The sequence below is a fragment of the Megascapheus bottae genome, chromosome 3 (genome assembly GCF_031878675.1).
Source record: "Megascapheus bottae isolate mThoBot1 chromosome 3, mThoBot2.hap1, whole genome shotgun sequence".
Taxonomy (NCBI): domain Eukaryota; kingdom Metazoa; phylum Chordata; class Mammalia; order Rodentia; family Geomyidae; genus Megascapheus; species Megascapheus bottae.
In genome coordinates this window covers 35,721,739-35,736,602 of record NC_143511.1, presented here as the reverse complement: position 1 = coordinate 35,736,602, position 14,864 = coordinate 35,721,739, and the positions used below count along the sequence as shown (strand labels likewise).

General features: G+C 40.3%; 1 protein-coding gene across 5 annotated transcripts in view; it reads left to right on the top strand.

The window, feature by feature from the left end:
• Positions 1-13,924, top strand: part of Ptpdc1 (protein tyrosine phosphatase domain containing 1) — a 63,096-nt gene extending 49,172 nt beyond the window's left edge. For all 5 annotated transcript variants that reach the window (XM_090329894.1, XM_090329895.1, XM_090329896.1 and 2 more), the window contains 3 exons: positions 2,658-2,843; positions 6,739-6,849; positions 11,705-13,924. In XM_090329894.1, coding sequence (XP_090186020.1) covers positions 2,658-2,843; positions 6,739-6,849; positions 11,705-11,824 — 417 coding nt within the window. In that variant the 3' untranslated portion in view covers positions 11,825-13,924. The remainder of the gene's footprint in view (positions 1-2,657; positions 2,844-6,738; positions 6,850-11,704) is intronic.
• The last annotated feature ends 940 nt before the right edge of the window (positions 13,925-14,864 follow it).

The window sequence follows — 14,864 nt, the reverse complement described above, 5'->3', positions numbered from 1 at the left end:
CCTTCCATTTTTTTTTAATTTTTATTTATTTATTTTGCCATGGGGCTTGAACTCAGGGATTGGGCTCTGTCCCTGAGCTTTTTCTGCTCAAGGCTACTGCTGTACCACTGTGAGCCACAATGCCACTTCCGGTTTTCTGGTGGTTAATTGGAGATGAGTCTAACAGACTTGCCTACCCAGGCTGGTTTCAAACCAGGATTCTCAGATCTCAGTCTTCTGAGTTAGCTAGGATTTCAGGCATGAGCCACTGGTGCCCAGCTAGGAAAGAGCTTTTGATAGAAGTTCATCTGAATTATTTTGGCTAACAAAAATGTATTTTTCCCTAAAATAAATTATTTTCTGTATCTTGTATTTGCAACTGAAAAGTTTTCTAAATTCTTGTATATTGTTATGTGTTAAAGAGATAGCAAAGCTGGCGCGGTGGCTCATGCCTGCAATCCTAGCTATTCAGGAGGCTGAGATCTGAGAATCACAGTTCAAAGCCAGCCCAGGCACTAAAGCCCAAGTAACCACCAGAAAACTAGAAGTGGCGCAGTGGCTCAAGGGGTAGGGCAGTAACCTTCAGCTGAAGAGCTCAGGGACAACACCCAGGCCTAGAGTTCAAGTCTTACAATAGACCAAAAAAAAAAAAGTTAGCAAATGCGGGCTGGGAGTTTGGCCTAGTGATAGAGTGTTTGCCTAGCATGCATAAAGACCCAGGTTCAATTCCTCAATACCTCATACATATAATACAATTACTCCAACATGTAACATGTGCCAGAACATTTTCTGTAAGGGAAGCACAAAGATTTCATTAAAGTAGTTAGTGATTCCTTATTTATCTTAGTATTAAGATTAATAAACAAATTAAGGTTAATTTCCTATCACAGATGAGGAAACTAGGATGTTAAATGACTTGCTCAAGTCACGTGGCTGGTATATAGCCAGGTCTAGCGCATGTGTTTTAACATTTTCCCTTGCTTCCCTTCCCCTAGTATCTTGCATCACAGAGCATCATGGTACAGAAATCAGTTCACCCATAGGGTTTTGAGTAATGTCAGTTCTGCCCAGTTTGAGTTCTCATTAACAAGCATAAAATTGGATCAAAAGCCACTCTGCAGTATATATAACCTCTGGTATGGGATGAAATACAGACAGCTAAAAGTGATAGATTATAAGATAGTAGAGGGCTGTGAGTATAGTCTAGTGGTAGAGTGCTTGCTTAGCATGCACAAAGCCCTGGGTTTAATTCCTCAGTACCACATACACAGAAAAAACAAAACAAAACAGAAGCTCAAGGACAGTGACTAGCCCCTGAGTTCAATCCCCAAGACTAGCAACAAAAAAGCAGATGAAGGGGCCGGGAGTTTGGCCCTGTGGTAGTGTGCTTGCCTAGCATGCACAAAAGCCCGGGTTCGATTCCTCGGTACCACATACATAGAAAAAAAGCCAAAAATGGTGCTGACGCTCAAGTGGTAGAGCTCTAGCTTTGAGAAAGTCCAGGGAAAGTGCTCAGGCCCTAAGCTTAAGCCCAGGACTGGCAAAAAAAAAAAAAAAAAGAAGATGAAGAAGAAAAGGAGGAGGAGGAGAGAAAGGAAGGAAGGAAGGAAGGAAGGAAGGAAGGAAGGAAGGAAGGAAGAAAGAAAGAAAGAAAGAAAGAAAGAAAGAAAGAAAGAAAGAAAGAAAGAAAGGAAGGAAGGAAAGAAAGGAAGGAAAGCGGTTCTCTGTGGCATGAGCAGTGCTGATGAAATCAGGCAGACTGAGTAGAGCCCTGCTGTGTTTTTTTTCTAGCTTGGGGCTTCCAGCTAAGATTTCTCATCCTCTTCAACTTACCTGTAGCACCTCCCTGCAGAGTTGCTCTAACAGTTTAAATCCTGTGCCTGCCTTACCATGGGTATTCTCCGTATATCGACTGGTTGAATAAATAACTGGTAGCAATTACAATACTTATTATCATTATGAAAATAAGCGTGATTAAAATCTAAAGCCCATCAGGAAGTAATTAAAATTCTCCTCTCATTTCTCCCCTCCCCTCTGGGAGGTGAAGCTTTACAATCTCATGCTTCAATTATCTCCTGGCATTTGGAGTATCTGCAAGACTTCCCAGGTCCTTTGACCCTAGCAAATTTCAGGGGGCAGAGCTTGTTATTGGATCATTTCTAAAAGTGCATTTGAAAGAAATACACTACATTGACCAACTTTTAAGCTCTTTGTTTCCTTTCTTTCTTTTCTTTCTTTCTGTCTTTCTTTCTTTCTTTCTTTCTTTCTTTCTTTCTTTCTTGTTAAATAGTTGAACAAAGAGGTTTCAATTCTGTAAGTCAGGTTATAAGTATAATACATCTTGAACAAATGATACATCTTTAATTGTTCTTCCCCAATTTTTTTCTTTATATGTGCTTTGAAGCTTACCCTGAGATTCCAGGTTAACTAATAAATGTTCCCTTATTATTTTTCCATCTACCATTCTACTTGTTTTGTTTGCCAGGAGCCTATGAAGGAATCCTCACTGTTCTTGAGCCATTTCTGTGGTTTCTAAGTACAGGGCTCCCTTCCTGACAAGGATAGAGGGTTACACCTCAGGACTTGACCCCTTGCTCTTATAGACAGCTAGGATACACCTATGCCCCATTCTTTCTTTCCCTGTTTTCATTTATGCCTTCATTTTTCTTACCGTTTAGAAAGAACTGAATTCCCGTGATGGAGCTTGGGAAAGAATATGTGGTGAGAGAGACCCTTTCATCCTGTGTGGTTTGATGTGGTCTTGGGTGGAGCAGCTGAAAGAGCCTGTAATAACCAAAAAGGATGTGGACATGTTGGTTGATAGACAAGCGGATGCTGCCGAAGCCCTGTTCTTACTAGAAAAGGTAAAGTTGCTGTTGGGCATTATAATTCAGTTAATGGATTTAACTAAGACCCTTAATACAAGTTTTACACACTTAAAAATTGTTACTGGGGCAAGCAAATGCAGTCATTATATTCAATGTACATTATGTAAAAATTGGACTATGTAATTTGAGGGTAGGGATGAAAAGGGAAAAGATGAAGGAGAATGGAAGGGGTGATATGGATCAAGAAGCATTGTTGCTATAACCTGACTTGAAAAATCGAAAACTCTTTGCACAACTACTTAATCGTTTTTTTAAAAAAAATTGCAAAACAAGAATTCATACAGAATCTCTTACCTAAGTCTAATTTGATATTTTTTCCAAAAGAGAAAAAACTGAGGGTGAGAGGTCTGTAGCTTGGTGGTAGGACACTTGCCTGTTGTATGCAGGACTGTGGTTTGATAACCCCAACATTGTGGGCAGCAGTGTGAGGGCAGGGATTAATATGCAACCTAAGCATTTAAAATATATTAAAAGGGACCAGCAGAACAATACCAGCAGTCAAGAAGTAAAGACAGGAGTGTCTGGAGTTCCAGAGCAGCCAAGGCTACACAGAAAGTTCAAATCCAGCAAGGGCTGATATCCAGGTATAGTTGTTTATACCTATAAACCTAGCTACTTGAGAAGAAAATGGAGAGGATTATGATTCAAAGCTAGCATGAGCAAAAACAATGGCCCCCTCTCAACCAATCAGAGCTGAGCATGGCACTATACACTTGTCATACACTATACAGATAGGAATTTGTGCGCTAGGCTAGTTAACGCAGAAATGTAAGAGACTATTTGAAAAATAATTAAATAAAAATGCCTGGGGCTGGGCCAGGAGTTTGGTCTAGTGGTAGAGTGCTTGCCTAGCATGCACGAAGACCCGGGTTCAATTCCTCAGTACCACATACATAGAAAAAAGCCAGAGATAGTGCTGAGGCTCAAGTGGTAGAGCTCTAGCCTTGAGAAAGTCCAAGGACAATGCTCAGGCCCTGAGCTGGCAAAAAATAAATAAATAAAAATAAAAAATAAAAATGGCTGGGGTCATGGCGCGCATAATAGAGCATCTGTCTGCCTAGCACATGCAAGACCTTGAGTTAAAATGTCAATACCACCTTAATTAAAAGACCAAGAGCCAGGGTAGTTACTCAGTGGAAGCATGAGAAAACTCTTGGGTACAATTCTGAATGCCTCAAAAAAAAAAGTCCATAATCCTAGGAATGTTAGGAATGTCATGTTAAATATTTAAAAATCTTTACATTTGCTGGCACAGTGGCTCATGCCTATAATCCTAGCTACTCAGGAAGCTGAGATCTGAGGATTAAGGTTCAAAGCCAGCCTGGACACTAAAGTCCATGAGACTCTTATCTCCAATTAACTGTGGCTCAAGGGGTAGGACAGTAGCCTTGAGCTGAAGAGCTCAGTGACAACACCCAGGCTCAGAGTTCCAGCCCCACAACCAATAAAAAAAACTTCATTTTTTCCCTTACCAATACATAGTTTAACTTGGTAAATTTATACTTCATTTTTGTTTAAAAGTATAAGATGGTATTTTTCTGCAAATAGTATAAACTTTGCATAAATATTGACTGTTAGTAGGTTCATAGAGCTCTAACATGGAGATATACCACAATTTAACCACTTTTTCCTGGTGGATGTTTTCTGTTTGCTTTTGCTTTTTTGGGGGGCGGGAAGACGAGTCCTGAGGCTTGAACTCAGCGTCTGAGCACTGTCCTTGGGCTTTTTCAAGGCTAGAGCTCTACCACTTGAGCCACAGCAGCACTTCTGACTTCTATGTATGTGGTACCAAGGAATCAAACCTGGGTCTTCATGTATGCTAGGCAAGCACTCTACCACTAGGCCAAACTCCTGGTCCAGATATTTGTTTATACATATTTACCTTGGGTACATTTGTGTGTAAACTATGAAGTAGATTGGAATATGTACTCATATTTTTCAAACAGGTTCGTGCCACATACCTATATACACAAAATAATATATGTGAGATAGAGAAAAGTGCAGAAGGAAGAAACAGGTTACAGGAATTTCATTTAAAGGACTCTCTAGGCCATGGATCTAGAAAGGAAGAGAAAGTTACTTTTCATTGTAGATCCTTTCATACAAAGTTAAATATTCAAAACATATAAAGATACTAAAATTTTAATTAAAATGGACTTTGTTTTCATTTTAGGGAACAATGTTATTGAATAATCAACTTTGAAAACTCCTTTGCAACAGTATATGTATCTCATTGCTTCCAAGTCATCACTAAAAACCAGTTACACACACACACACACACACACACACACACACACACACACACACACACACACACACACCGTGTTGTACACCAGCACCCAACACACCCAGGGAAGCTTGCTCAAGCAAAGAAACACACTCAGTTTGTAAGATAAGAGTTTCTGTATCTGGAGTTTTTAGGATGTTTTGTCAGCAACTAAATCACAGAGATAAAAGAGGAGTAGGTGAGGGGCGGGGAGTTTGGCCTAGTGGTTAAAGTGCTTGCCTAGCATGCATGAAGACCCGGGTTCGAGTCCTCGGTACCACATACATAGAAAAAAAAAAAAGTCGGAAGTGGTGCTGAGGCTCAAGTGGTAGAGCTCTAGCCTTGAGAAAGTCCAAGGACAGTGCTCAGGCCCTGAGCTCAAGCCCAGGACTGGCAAAAAAAAAAAAAAAAAAAGAGAGAGTTAACTATAATAAAAAAAAAAAAAAAAGAGGAGTAGGTGATTAAGTGGGGGAATTAACCTTTGTTGGGCTGCTGTGGGCCTAGCCCTTCAGGAAGTCATTTCCATGTACACTTCTCTTCACCCTAATGGTGATTGGCTAGAGGCTCTACACACAGGCAAGGGGAAACAGCTGGCTCTAGGCTTGTGGCATGCGTCATAGAAAGATTTAGACTTCATTGTAGAGCACAAGCTCTTGTTCCTTATCACATCATGCTTTTTGTTTACCACTATTCATCCCATCCCCTATGCAGAGGGCATGTAAGTTCTTCTATATTGTTTATTTTTGTAGACATCGTAATGATCCTCTGTACTTAGAAGTTTTTCTCTTTTCTTTTCTTTCTTTCTTTCTTTCTTTCTTATTATTATTTGGGTTTTTTTTTTTTTTGCCAATCCTGGTCCTTGAACTCAATGCCTGAGCACTGTCCTTGGGCTTTCTCAAGGCTAGAGCTCTACCACTTGAGCCACAGCACCACTTCCTGCATTTTCTATGTATGTGGTACCAAGGAATTGAACCCGGCTCTTTGTGCATGCTAGGCAAGCGCTCTACCACTAGGCCAAACTCCCGGCCCTTAAAGGTTTTTCTTTTTCTCTATGTCAGATTGTGTGCTTAAAAATTTCCAGGTATGTGTAATATCAAGGTGATAGAGTTCTTTCTGTGCTGAGTCAAGCTGGTGGACCTTTACAAGTCCTTCCACCTTCACTTGAGCAATGCCTCCTTAAGTCTGAATTACTACTTGGGGGTTGGCCCGTCTCTTTCTTCTTCCATCCACCTCACCACTAGGCATCTACAATGACTGGAACCCACCACCTGCTACCTGACTGATGATTAATGCAAAGACCACCATGAGCATCAGCATCTAACTGAACTGAAAGAATTATATCTAGAAAGAGCAAAAAGAGGGAAAAATCTATTCAGTACAATGCAGGAGAAACATTTGGCTTAAAATTGCAGTTCTATTTTGTTCCAATAAAACTTGCCAGTTTTGATCCTCTCTCCTGAATATTTTTCGGATTATGTTAACACATACCAGTAACCCCTTGGTACACCTCTTGGAAGCTATTTAAGCTAGGTGCACATTGTGTGGTTATTTACGTTGATTTTTTGGAGACATTTGTCAAATCACATTTGATTTCTGCCCAACCAGGGACAGCACCAGACGATCCTTTGCGTGTTGCACTGCATAGTGAACCTGCGGACAATCCCCGTGGAGGTGGAGGAAGCTTGCCTTGCCCACGCCATTAAAGCCTTCACTAAGGTATGTTTAACACTAACCCCACCACCACCACAACCACAAATCACCATCACCCTTGTAATTCAGGCATCAGAGGACACCTTCCTCCTCTATAATAAAACTTGGGATTGTGTCTCCTATTATGGAGATGTCTTTGGCATTTCTCATAACTAGTTACAGAGTTTCCACGCAATGACATTGGGACAAAAAGCTGAACTCTGAGTTTTTCCAAGGCAAACATGAGAACAAAGAGCTTTTATAGAAGAGAAGAAACAATTGAGTGTTGAAATAAGTATTTTTAAATCACGTGCCTGGTAGGAGTCAGACAATGTTGTCTTGTCTAGCCAGTTCTACCTTGGGTTTAGACAAGACCATCTATTGAGAAGTAAACACCCAGCACTGTCAATTCAGTACTGACAGGAATAAAAAAAATTCCTTTCTGTGTACATCTTCTAGCAATGTTTCTTGGCTGCAGGAAAAATAAAAATAGTTCATGCCCAGAGAGAATGTTCCTCTCACCCTTTGCCTAATTTGCTTGTTACATTATCACATATGATAAGAAAATATCATTACACAAAACCCCGGATTTTGAATGACATCCATGGTAAGCATATCATTTGTACTGATTCACACACTATAGAGTTTCCTTTTTAATATTTGTCCAGTCTCCTTCCCTCCATTCTGCTGAGTGATGTTCATATTATAGGCTTCCTTGCTCCTTCTCTGGCTTTGATGGCCCTGAGCAAGTACTCCTGAGTACTCTTTCCATTCTGTTTTCTGCTGTTTCTGGAAACAGTGGCCTCAGATCCAAATATCATGATCCTTTACATCTGAATTTTTATTCACAAACAGGAGTATGCTTTGGTGTTTTAGAAAGTAAACAATTTAGGGGCAGGGAGTTTGGCCTATTGGTAGAGTGCTTGCCTAGCATGCACTAAGACCCAGGTTCCATTCCTCGGTACCACATACCCAGAAAAAAAAAAAAGCCAGAAGTGGTGCTGTGGCTCAAGTGGTAGAGCTCTAGCCTTGAGAGAGCCCAAGGACAGTGATCAGGCCTTGAGCCCAACTCCAGGACTGGCAAAAAAAATGTAAACAATGTAAACTCTTATTAATGTTAATAAGGAATATTTGCAAATAAACACTAATGGAATTTCTGGGTGTTGTTGGCTCATGCCAATAATCCTAACTATTCAGGAGGCTGAGATCAGGTGATCGCAGCTCTAAGTCAGCCTAGCTAAGCAAGTCCCTGGGACTTTTATCTCCAGTTAACCACCTGAAAACTAGAAGTAGAGCTATGGCCCAAAGTGGTAGAACACTAGCCTTGAACACAAAAGCTCAGAGACAATGCCCAAACATTGAGTTCAAGCCCCACAACTGACCAAAAATAAAAAAAAATTAAAATGGGTTTAGGAAAAATCTTTAGTACTGGTCTTGCAAAGCAGTAGAAATTCTTTACAATGTCTGTTGTCTATAAAAGTGTTAGAGGAGGTTTGCCTCTAGACATGTTGTTTTATTACATAGGTTAATATGTATCTGTGACATACAAACCCTCAGCCTAATTTTAATTATGTTCTAAAATCTAAGTGCCAGTGATTGTATATTGAGATTCCCTTCTTGAATACTTGTTTGTTAAACACATCATTTGAAATATGATGTAAAAAATCAATGTTAATAAATTCTTTAATAAGAAAAGAAATCTCCAAATTTTCTTCTATTGTTTACATTCTCCTATATATCTTCACACATCTCCACTAGCATTCATTGTTGTTTATGTAATTTTAGGCTTATTTTGAGTAAGTGGTAGGGACTGATTGTTTGAGTTGTATAATAGGATAGAGATTGGGAAGAAGGAATATAAAAAGAGTCAAGGATCATTTGCTTTTGAGATGGAGACTGAAATCATAAAAGATAAGGGGATTTTCTGTTATTAAACATTATAAGGTGATCTGAAATGGAAATTAAGATTTTTGTCATAATTAAAGGTTTTCTCAGTTTATTTTTTTTAAAAAAAAGTGGTAGAGAAGGGGTTAGGAACATAGCCTAGTGCTACATGAAGCCCCAGGTTCAATTCCTCTGTACCACATACACAGAAAAAAACTGGAAAGGAAGATTGGCCCAAGGGGAGGGTGGTAACCTTGAGCTGAATAGCTCAAAGACACTGCCCAGACCCAGAGGTAGGGTGGTAGCCTTGAGCTGAAGAGCTCAGAGACAGAGTTCAAGCCCCATGACCCACAAAAAAAAAATTAAAAAAAGCTGGAAGTGACTCTGTGGCTCATGTGGCAGAGCAATAACCTTGGGCAAAAAGTGTCTTAAGGACAGTGCCCAAGCCCAGAGTTCAAGCCCTAGGACTGGTTAAAAAAAAAAATGTTAGTGTAGCTTAGGTAGAGTCCTTCCTAGTGCATGTGTGGCCTTAGCTTTGATCCCCAGGACAATAAACAAAATATTGGAGACTAGCTGTTAATGGATCTTCTATCCATGAACAGTGTGATGAACGAGGCACAGCTCTGACTGTTGGGTAGAAAGCCCAGCATTTTTCCTGTATAACAATGTTTACCTACTGAGCAAATGTTGGCTTGCAGCCCCTTATAAGACACTAGGATTTTAGGGTTAGTGGTATAACTAAGTAGTAGACTATTACCTAGCATACTTGAAGTCCTCTACTGCATCCTAGCATTGAGTAAAAAAATAGGGAAAGTGGCTAAATTCCTGAGATTAGAGATACACAGCTATGATGCAAAACATCTGCTCTGTAGCCTCCACATGGGACCTTGAGTCAATTCCATGGAACTGGGGGAACAGAGAACCAGCAGAAATACAAAGAACATACCACCAGGAGGAATAAAGTTTATTTCAAACTCAGGAGCCTCATATCTAATCCCCATATTCGTGACAATGGCAAGCAAACTGGGTAACAGCTCATACCCTTGGTAGATACTGAGAAAGGAACAACCTTAGCTGGGGGTAGTGGCTCACATCTGTACTCCTGGCTACTCAGGAGGCTGAGATCTGAGGATCAAGGTTCAAAGCCAGCCCAGGTACAAAAGGACTTGAGATTCTTACCTCTAATTAACCTCTAGAAGTGGGGCTTGTCTCAAGGGTAGGGCCGTAGCCTTGAGCTGAAGAGCTCAGGGACAGTACCCAGCCGAATTCAAGCCCCCTGACCCACCAAAAAAAAAAAAGGAATAACTTTCCCTTTTTTTTTTTTTTTTTTTTTTTTTTTGCCAGTCCTGGGCCTTGAGCTTAGGGCCTGAGCACTGTTCTTTGGGCTTATGAATGTGGTACCAAGGAATCAAACCCAGGACTTCATGCATGCGAGGCAAGCACTCTACCACTAGGCCAAACTCCTGGCCCCCAGCCTTCCCTAATTTAGAGGTAATGTCAGAAAGAGCAATGACAGAGGGGAATTGCTGCAATGATGAGGTCCTGATTCTGCCTCTGTGGACCACACATTACTGTAGGGGTGGGGTGTATAGCTATTTGCTCTGGTTCTCTGATCTGTCATTTCCCCCCCAGAGTATGGTAAGCCTGCAAAGCAAGGAAAAGGAATCTTGACTGAAGTTTTTAGATATAGAAAACATATTAGATGCTTATAGGTACAGTTGTTTTTCTCATTAAAGTATTTGAAGGCTGTAGGTCATGTGGTACCTGTTTTCCAAGTGAGGAAACTGAGGTTCAGAGAGATTAGGTGCAAGATGGAGATATGTAGCTGTTGGTGGAAAGCCAGGCTATATATTTAGACTGTGGTCCACAGTAGCCTTCAAGTCTCACATTATGCTTACAGCTGAAGTGCTTTATATGTTATCTTATAATATCAGAGATCTGAATTTTAAAATGCACTGCACACTCACTGGTGTTGACTTTCTTCGTAGCTAACTGCATGTGATTATACTAAATATCTACACACCAGATTTAATCTTTGAGTTTATTGACAGTTCTAATGCAGTCTTTCAATTAGAATGGGTGAAATTTGTTATGTGTATTTTATTTTATTTTATTTTATTTTTGCCAGTCCTGGGCTTGAGCTCAGGGCCTGAGCACTGTCCTTGGACTTTCTCAAGGCTAGAGCTCTACCACTTGAGCCTCAGCATCACTTCCGGCTTTTTTTTTGTATGTATGTGGTACCGAGAAATCGAACCCAGGTCTTTGTGCATGCTAGGCAAGCACTTTAACCACTAGGCCAAACTCCCAGCCCTACATGTGTATTTTAAAATGTATAATGTTCTTTTCTTCATCAAAGAATAATTAAAATTATTATTTTTTGCCCGTCCTGGGCCTTGAGCTTAGGGCCTGAGCATTATCCTTGAGCTTTCTCAAGGCTAGAACTCTATCACTTCAGCCACAGCACCACTTCCGGCTTTTTTCTATGTGGTACTGAGGAACTGAACCCGGGTCTTGGTGCATGCTAGGCAAACACACTACCACTAGGCCAAACTCCCGGCCCCGATTAAAATTGTTTTTAAAGGCTGCATCTTGTAGGTTTCTATTTATGCAAAATTAGGCCTAAGTATAGAGACAGCAAATGGACACTTCCCATGAAAGGAGAAGGGATGACTAGCCATATTACATAGCCTGCTGAGGATAGAAAAACCATTCTGTTTGGAAATAGAATACTGAGTCAATTATTATATATTTATCAAATTCCAAAAAAAATGTAGAAACCCAGAGAAAGCCCTAATGTAAATGACAGAGGTTGGGTATAGTCTTATCAGCAGAGAGTCATGCTGGTAACATATGGACCACTCCGCTGCAGAATGCTGACAGCCAAGATCGCTGTGCATCTGCAGCAACCTCGGGCAAATGGGAGATCTTGGACTTCTGCTCAAAGAGTACTTCAGATTCTTGTCACACTGTCCTGAAGAGTAATTTTCTTTGCCATCAGGTCAATTTTGATTCTGACAATGGACCACTAGTTTACGACACCCTGAAGAAAATCTTCAAGCACACATTGGAAGAAAAAAGAAAAGTGGCAAAAGACAGCCCTAAGCCTGGCCTCGTGTGAAGCTGACATTCACCATGAGGTGGACATTTCAGACCCATATCCTTTGTGTGCATATGTGAATAAGCTAATGCTTGTCGAGCTGCTTTTCCTCCTGGCACTTCTGTTTCCAATGCTGTTAGCTTGTGCTGAGTATGAACGTTTCTTTCTGGAGCAACTATTTATTTTAAAATATCCCCATACTATGTCTTAGTCTTGAAATGTTGCCATAAAGTTGGTGCCACTTCCTTTTATTTATTGGACTGAATTAATAGTTGGATTAACATTTTTTAAAAGTATGTGATGTTTACATCTTTCTTTTTTGTTGACATTTTGGGAAAAAGTAATTCTTTCCAAAGCAATTATTTTCTTGACAGAAACTCTTCCTTGAGTGTTTACCAACTAGATCATTTTAATAGTAAAACCTCACTGCTTCTCCATCTCCCAGACATATGACTGAAGAAAGTCACCAAGTGTCTTACGCTATTTTATATTTATTACTAAGATGGCTATTAATACATTTTTAAAGGACTTTTTAAAACCCTGTTTGAAACTTTTTGGTTCTTTTCTTTTTATAAAAAAGTGACAGAGGATTTCAAAGTGTTATTATTGTTCTGAGTGATTTCGTTTTTCTTTAGTGGATTGACTGAGGAGTGATTGAGATCTTTTTTTTTCCTTATTGAAAGTGAACTTGGCTCTTTGTCAGGCACCAGACAAACTCTTCAGCCTTGACTGTCTTAGGAGGCAAGAGCCATTCTCAACATACTAGGCCTTATTCCTACTCCTTTGAGTTGCTGCCGAGCCAACCCACCTCTTGACAGAGAAAGTGGGAGCAGAAGCTGGCAGTGTTTAACGTTGCTAAGGAGCAGGAGGACTCGCCTTTGTCCTCCCAGGGAGTCCACAGAAAGGACAGTAGTGCTGGGGGAGGGCCCTGAGCTGGCCCTGCTCTTTCCCGGCACCATAGCTACTCTGTAGAGGCAGCTCCGACCTGAGCAAGTCAGAGCAGGGCCCTCATCTGATGGGATATTGGCACAAGCAGCCTGGCCTAGGCCCCACACTTGAAAATCTGCCATCTCATACAGCCACTTGCCTCAGGCTTTAGTCTTGAGCTGCTCTATGGCTATAAGATTAAATTTTAAAATTGAATTTGACCCCAGGTTACATTTGTCCTAACTGGCTACAGATGAAATCAGGTGACCGCCTCAACTTCTTCCTTGTGGGCGAAATGATCATCGGCAAATGGAGCCATAACTCTTACTTAAATTAAATTAATATATGCATGTAGCAGAGGCTAAGCCATAGAGAGGATAGTAGTTTTCCCAATAAAGGTGTTATTATCAGACCAATTCAAACTAAGGAAGCAACTACTTGATTTTCAAGGGAAAAGTAGACCAATTTAGAACAAGTGAAATTTCTCCATTGCCTACATTTCTGAATTTGAGCAATATCACATAAAAATATTTAGCTCTGATTAGCCTCACTGACTAAAAGTAAAAGTGGAATTCAGTTTTCTTCCACCTTGAGTTTTCTTGGGAAATCAAATCCAGTGGATGTTAGTGGGACTACTTCCCATTCCCAAAATATCTCATTCAAGTGCCTACCTGGAAAAGAAAAAACAATTGCATTTTATTCCATTAAAAAAAATAGGGTTTGTACCAAAAAATAAAAGGTTTGTCTTTATCTTTGTTGGCCTGTGAGAGAAGTGATACTATGGAGCTTTTGATTGGCTTCTTTCCTTCCTCCTTCCCTTCCTCACTTCCTCCTTTCCCTTCTTTCTCTTTCTTCTTCCCTCCCTCCCTCCCTTCCTCCCTCTCTCCCTCCCTCCCTCCCTCCCTCCCTCCCTCCCTCCCTCCCTCCTTCCCTTCCTTCCTTCCTTCCTTCCTTCCTTCCTTCCTTCCTTCCTTCCTTCCTTCCTTCCTTCCTTCCTTCTTCCTTCTTTTCCATTTGGCCAAAAAGCCAGCTATTTGCCTGTATCTTAAACACTTGTTTCAGATTATAAAATAGTCATGCTGTGATCATGGCACCATACATCTAAAAATTCAAGTCCACCAGCCTGAAAAATTGTGACCAGGCTGTATGCAAGCATTGTATTTATTGGAATAAAATGAAAAGAAAAACCTGTAATCTGAGTCTAGTACTTCTTTCTTTCTTTTGCAACTCAACAAAAACAGTTTGCGAATAGAGTGTAGAAATTCTTTGCCCTAATGTTCTTGGGTGTCTGTGTACATCCTACTGACAAAGACAAGGTTTCCTTTTAGATTATCCTGATGGATAGATAAAGGTTAAATAATCAACTAGCCCAGCTTGTGTTAATCTGAACATCTGTAAGATGAATTTTAAGAAGAATGGTCGACAAAGATCTCCATGTGAACAAGATTTCTGCCTTCCTGTATTGCATAGATCGCACATACTGAGAGAAGTGTTTAGATTACTAATGTTGACTTAACAAGTCAGAAGATTGAAAGGACACAAATATTAAGAATTATGGCCATTGAAATAGGATAGGGAAGGGGGGAAAACAAGATGAGGGATGGGGGTGTGGGGGAGAAATGGGGACGAAAACATGAGAAAGGGTAGCAATGTTTGTGAAATAATGTACCTTCTATCTGGTGAATATAACTGTAACCCCTCTAATAATTACAATAAAAGAAAGGAATATTAGATTGCGGGGGGGTGATCAAAGGATAATGAGCAGGAGAAGAGAACCAGGCCACATATGCTTGGATCAATTTATTGACTGTAAGTAGAAATAAGACAACAGTTCAGAGGCTTTTCTGAGGACAACCCTTTTAGGCTTGCCTAGAAAAATGGGTGCAAGAGGGAAAAGGAGGACAAAAGCATGAAAAGGGGTATCAGTGTTTGAGAAGTAACATATCTACTACCTGACGAATGTAACTATAACCCCTCTATATATTACCCCAACAATAAAATACAGTACATTAAAAAGAATTATGGCCATGGTCTAGTCACATATATTATCTTACCCCTGTGAGGAAGATGGATTATTCATATTTGTATGATAAAAGATGTCAAATCAGATAGACTCCCCCACTGTACCTCCTTT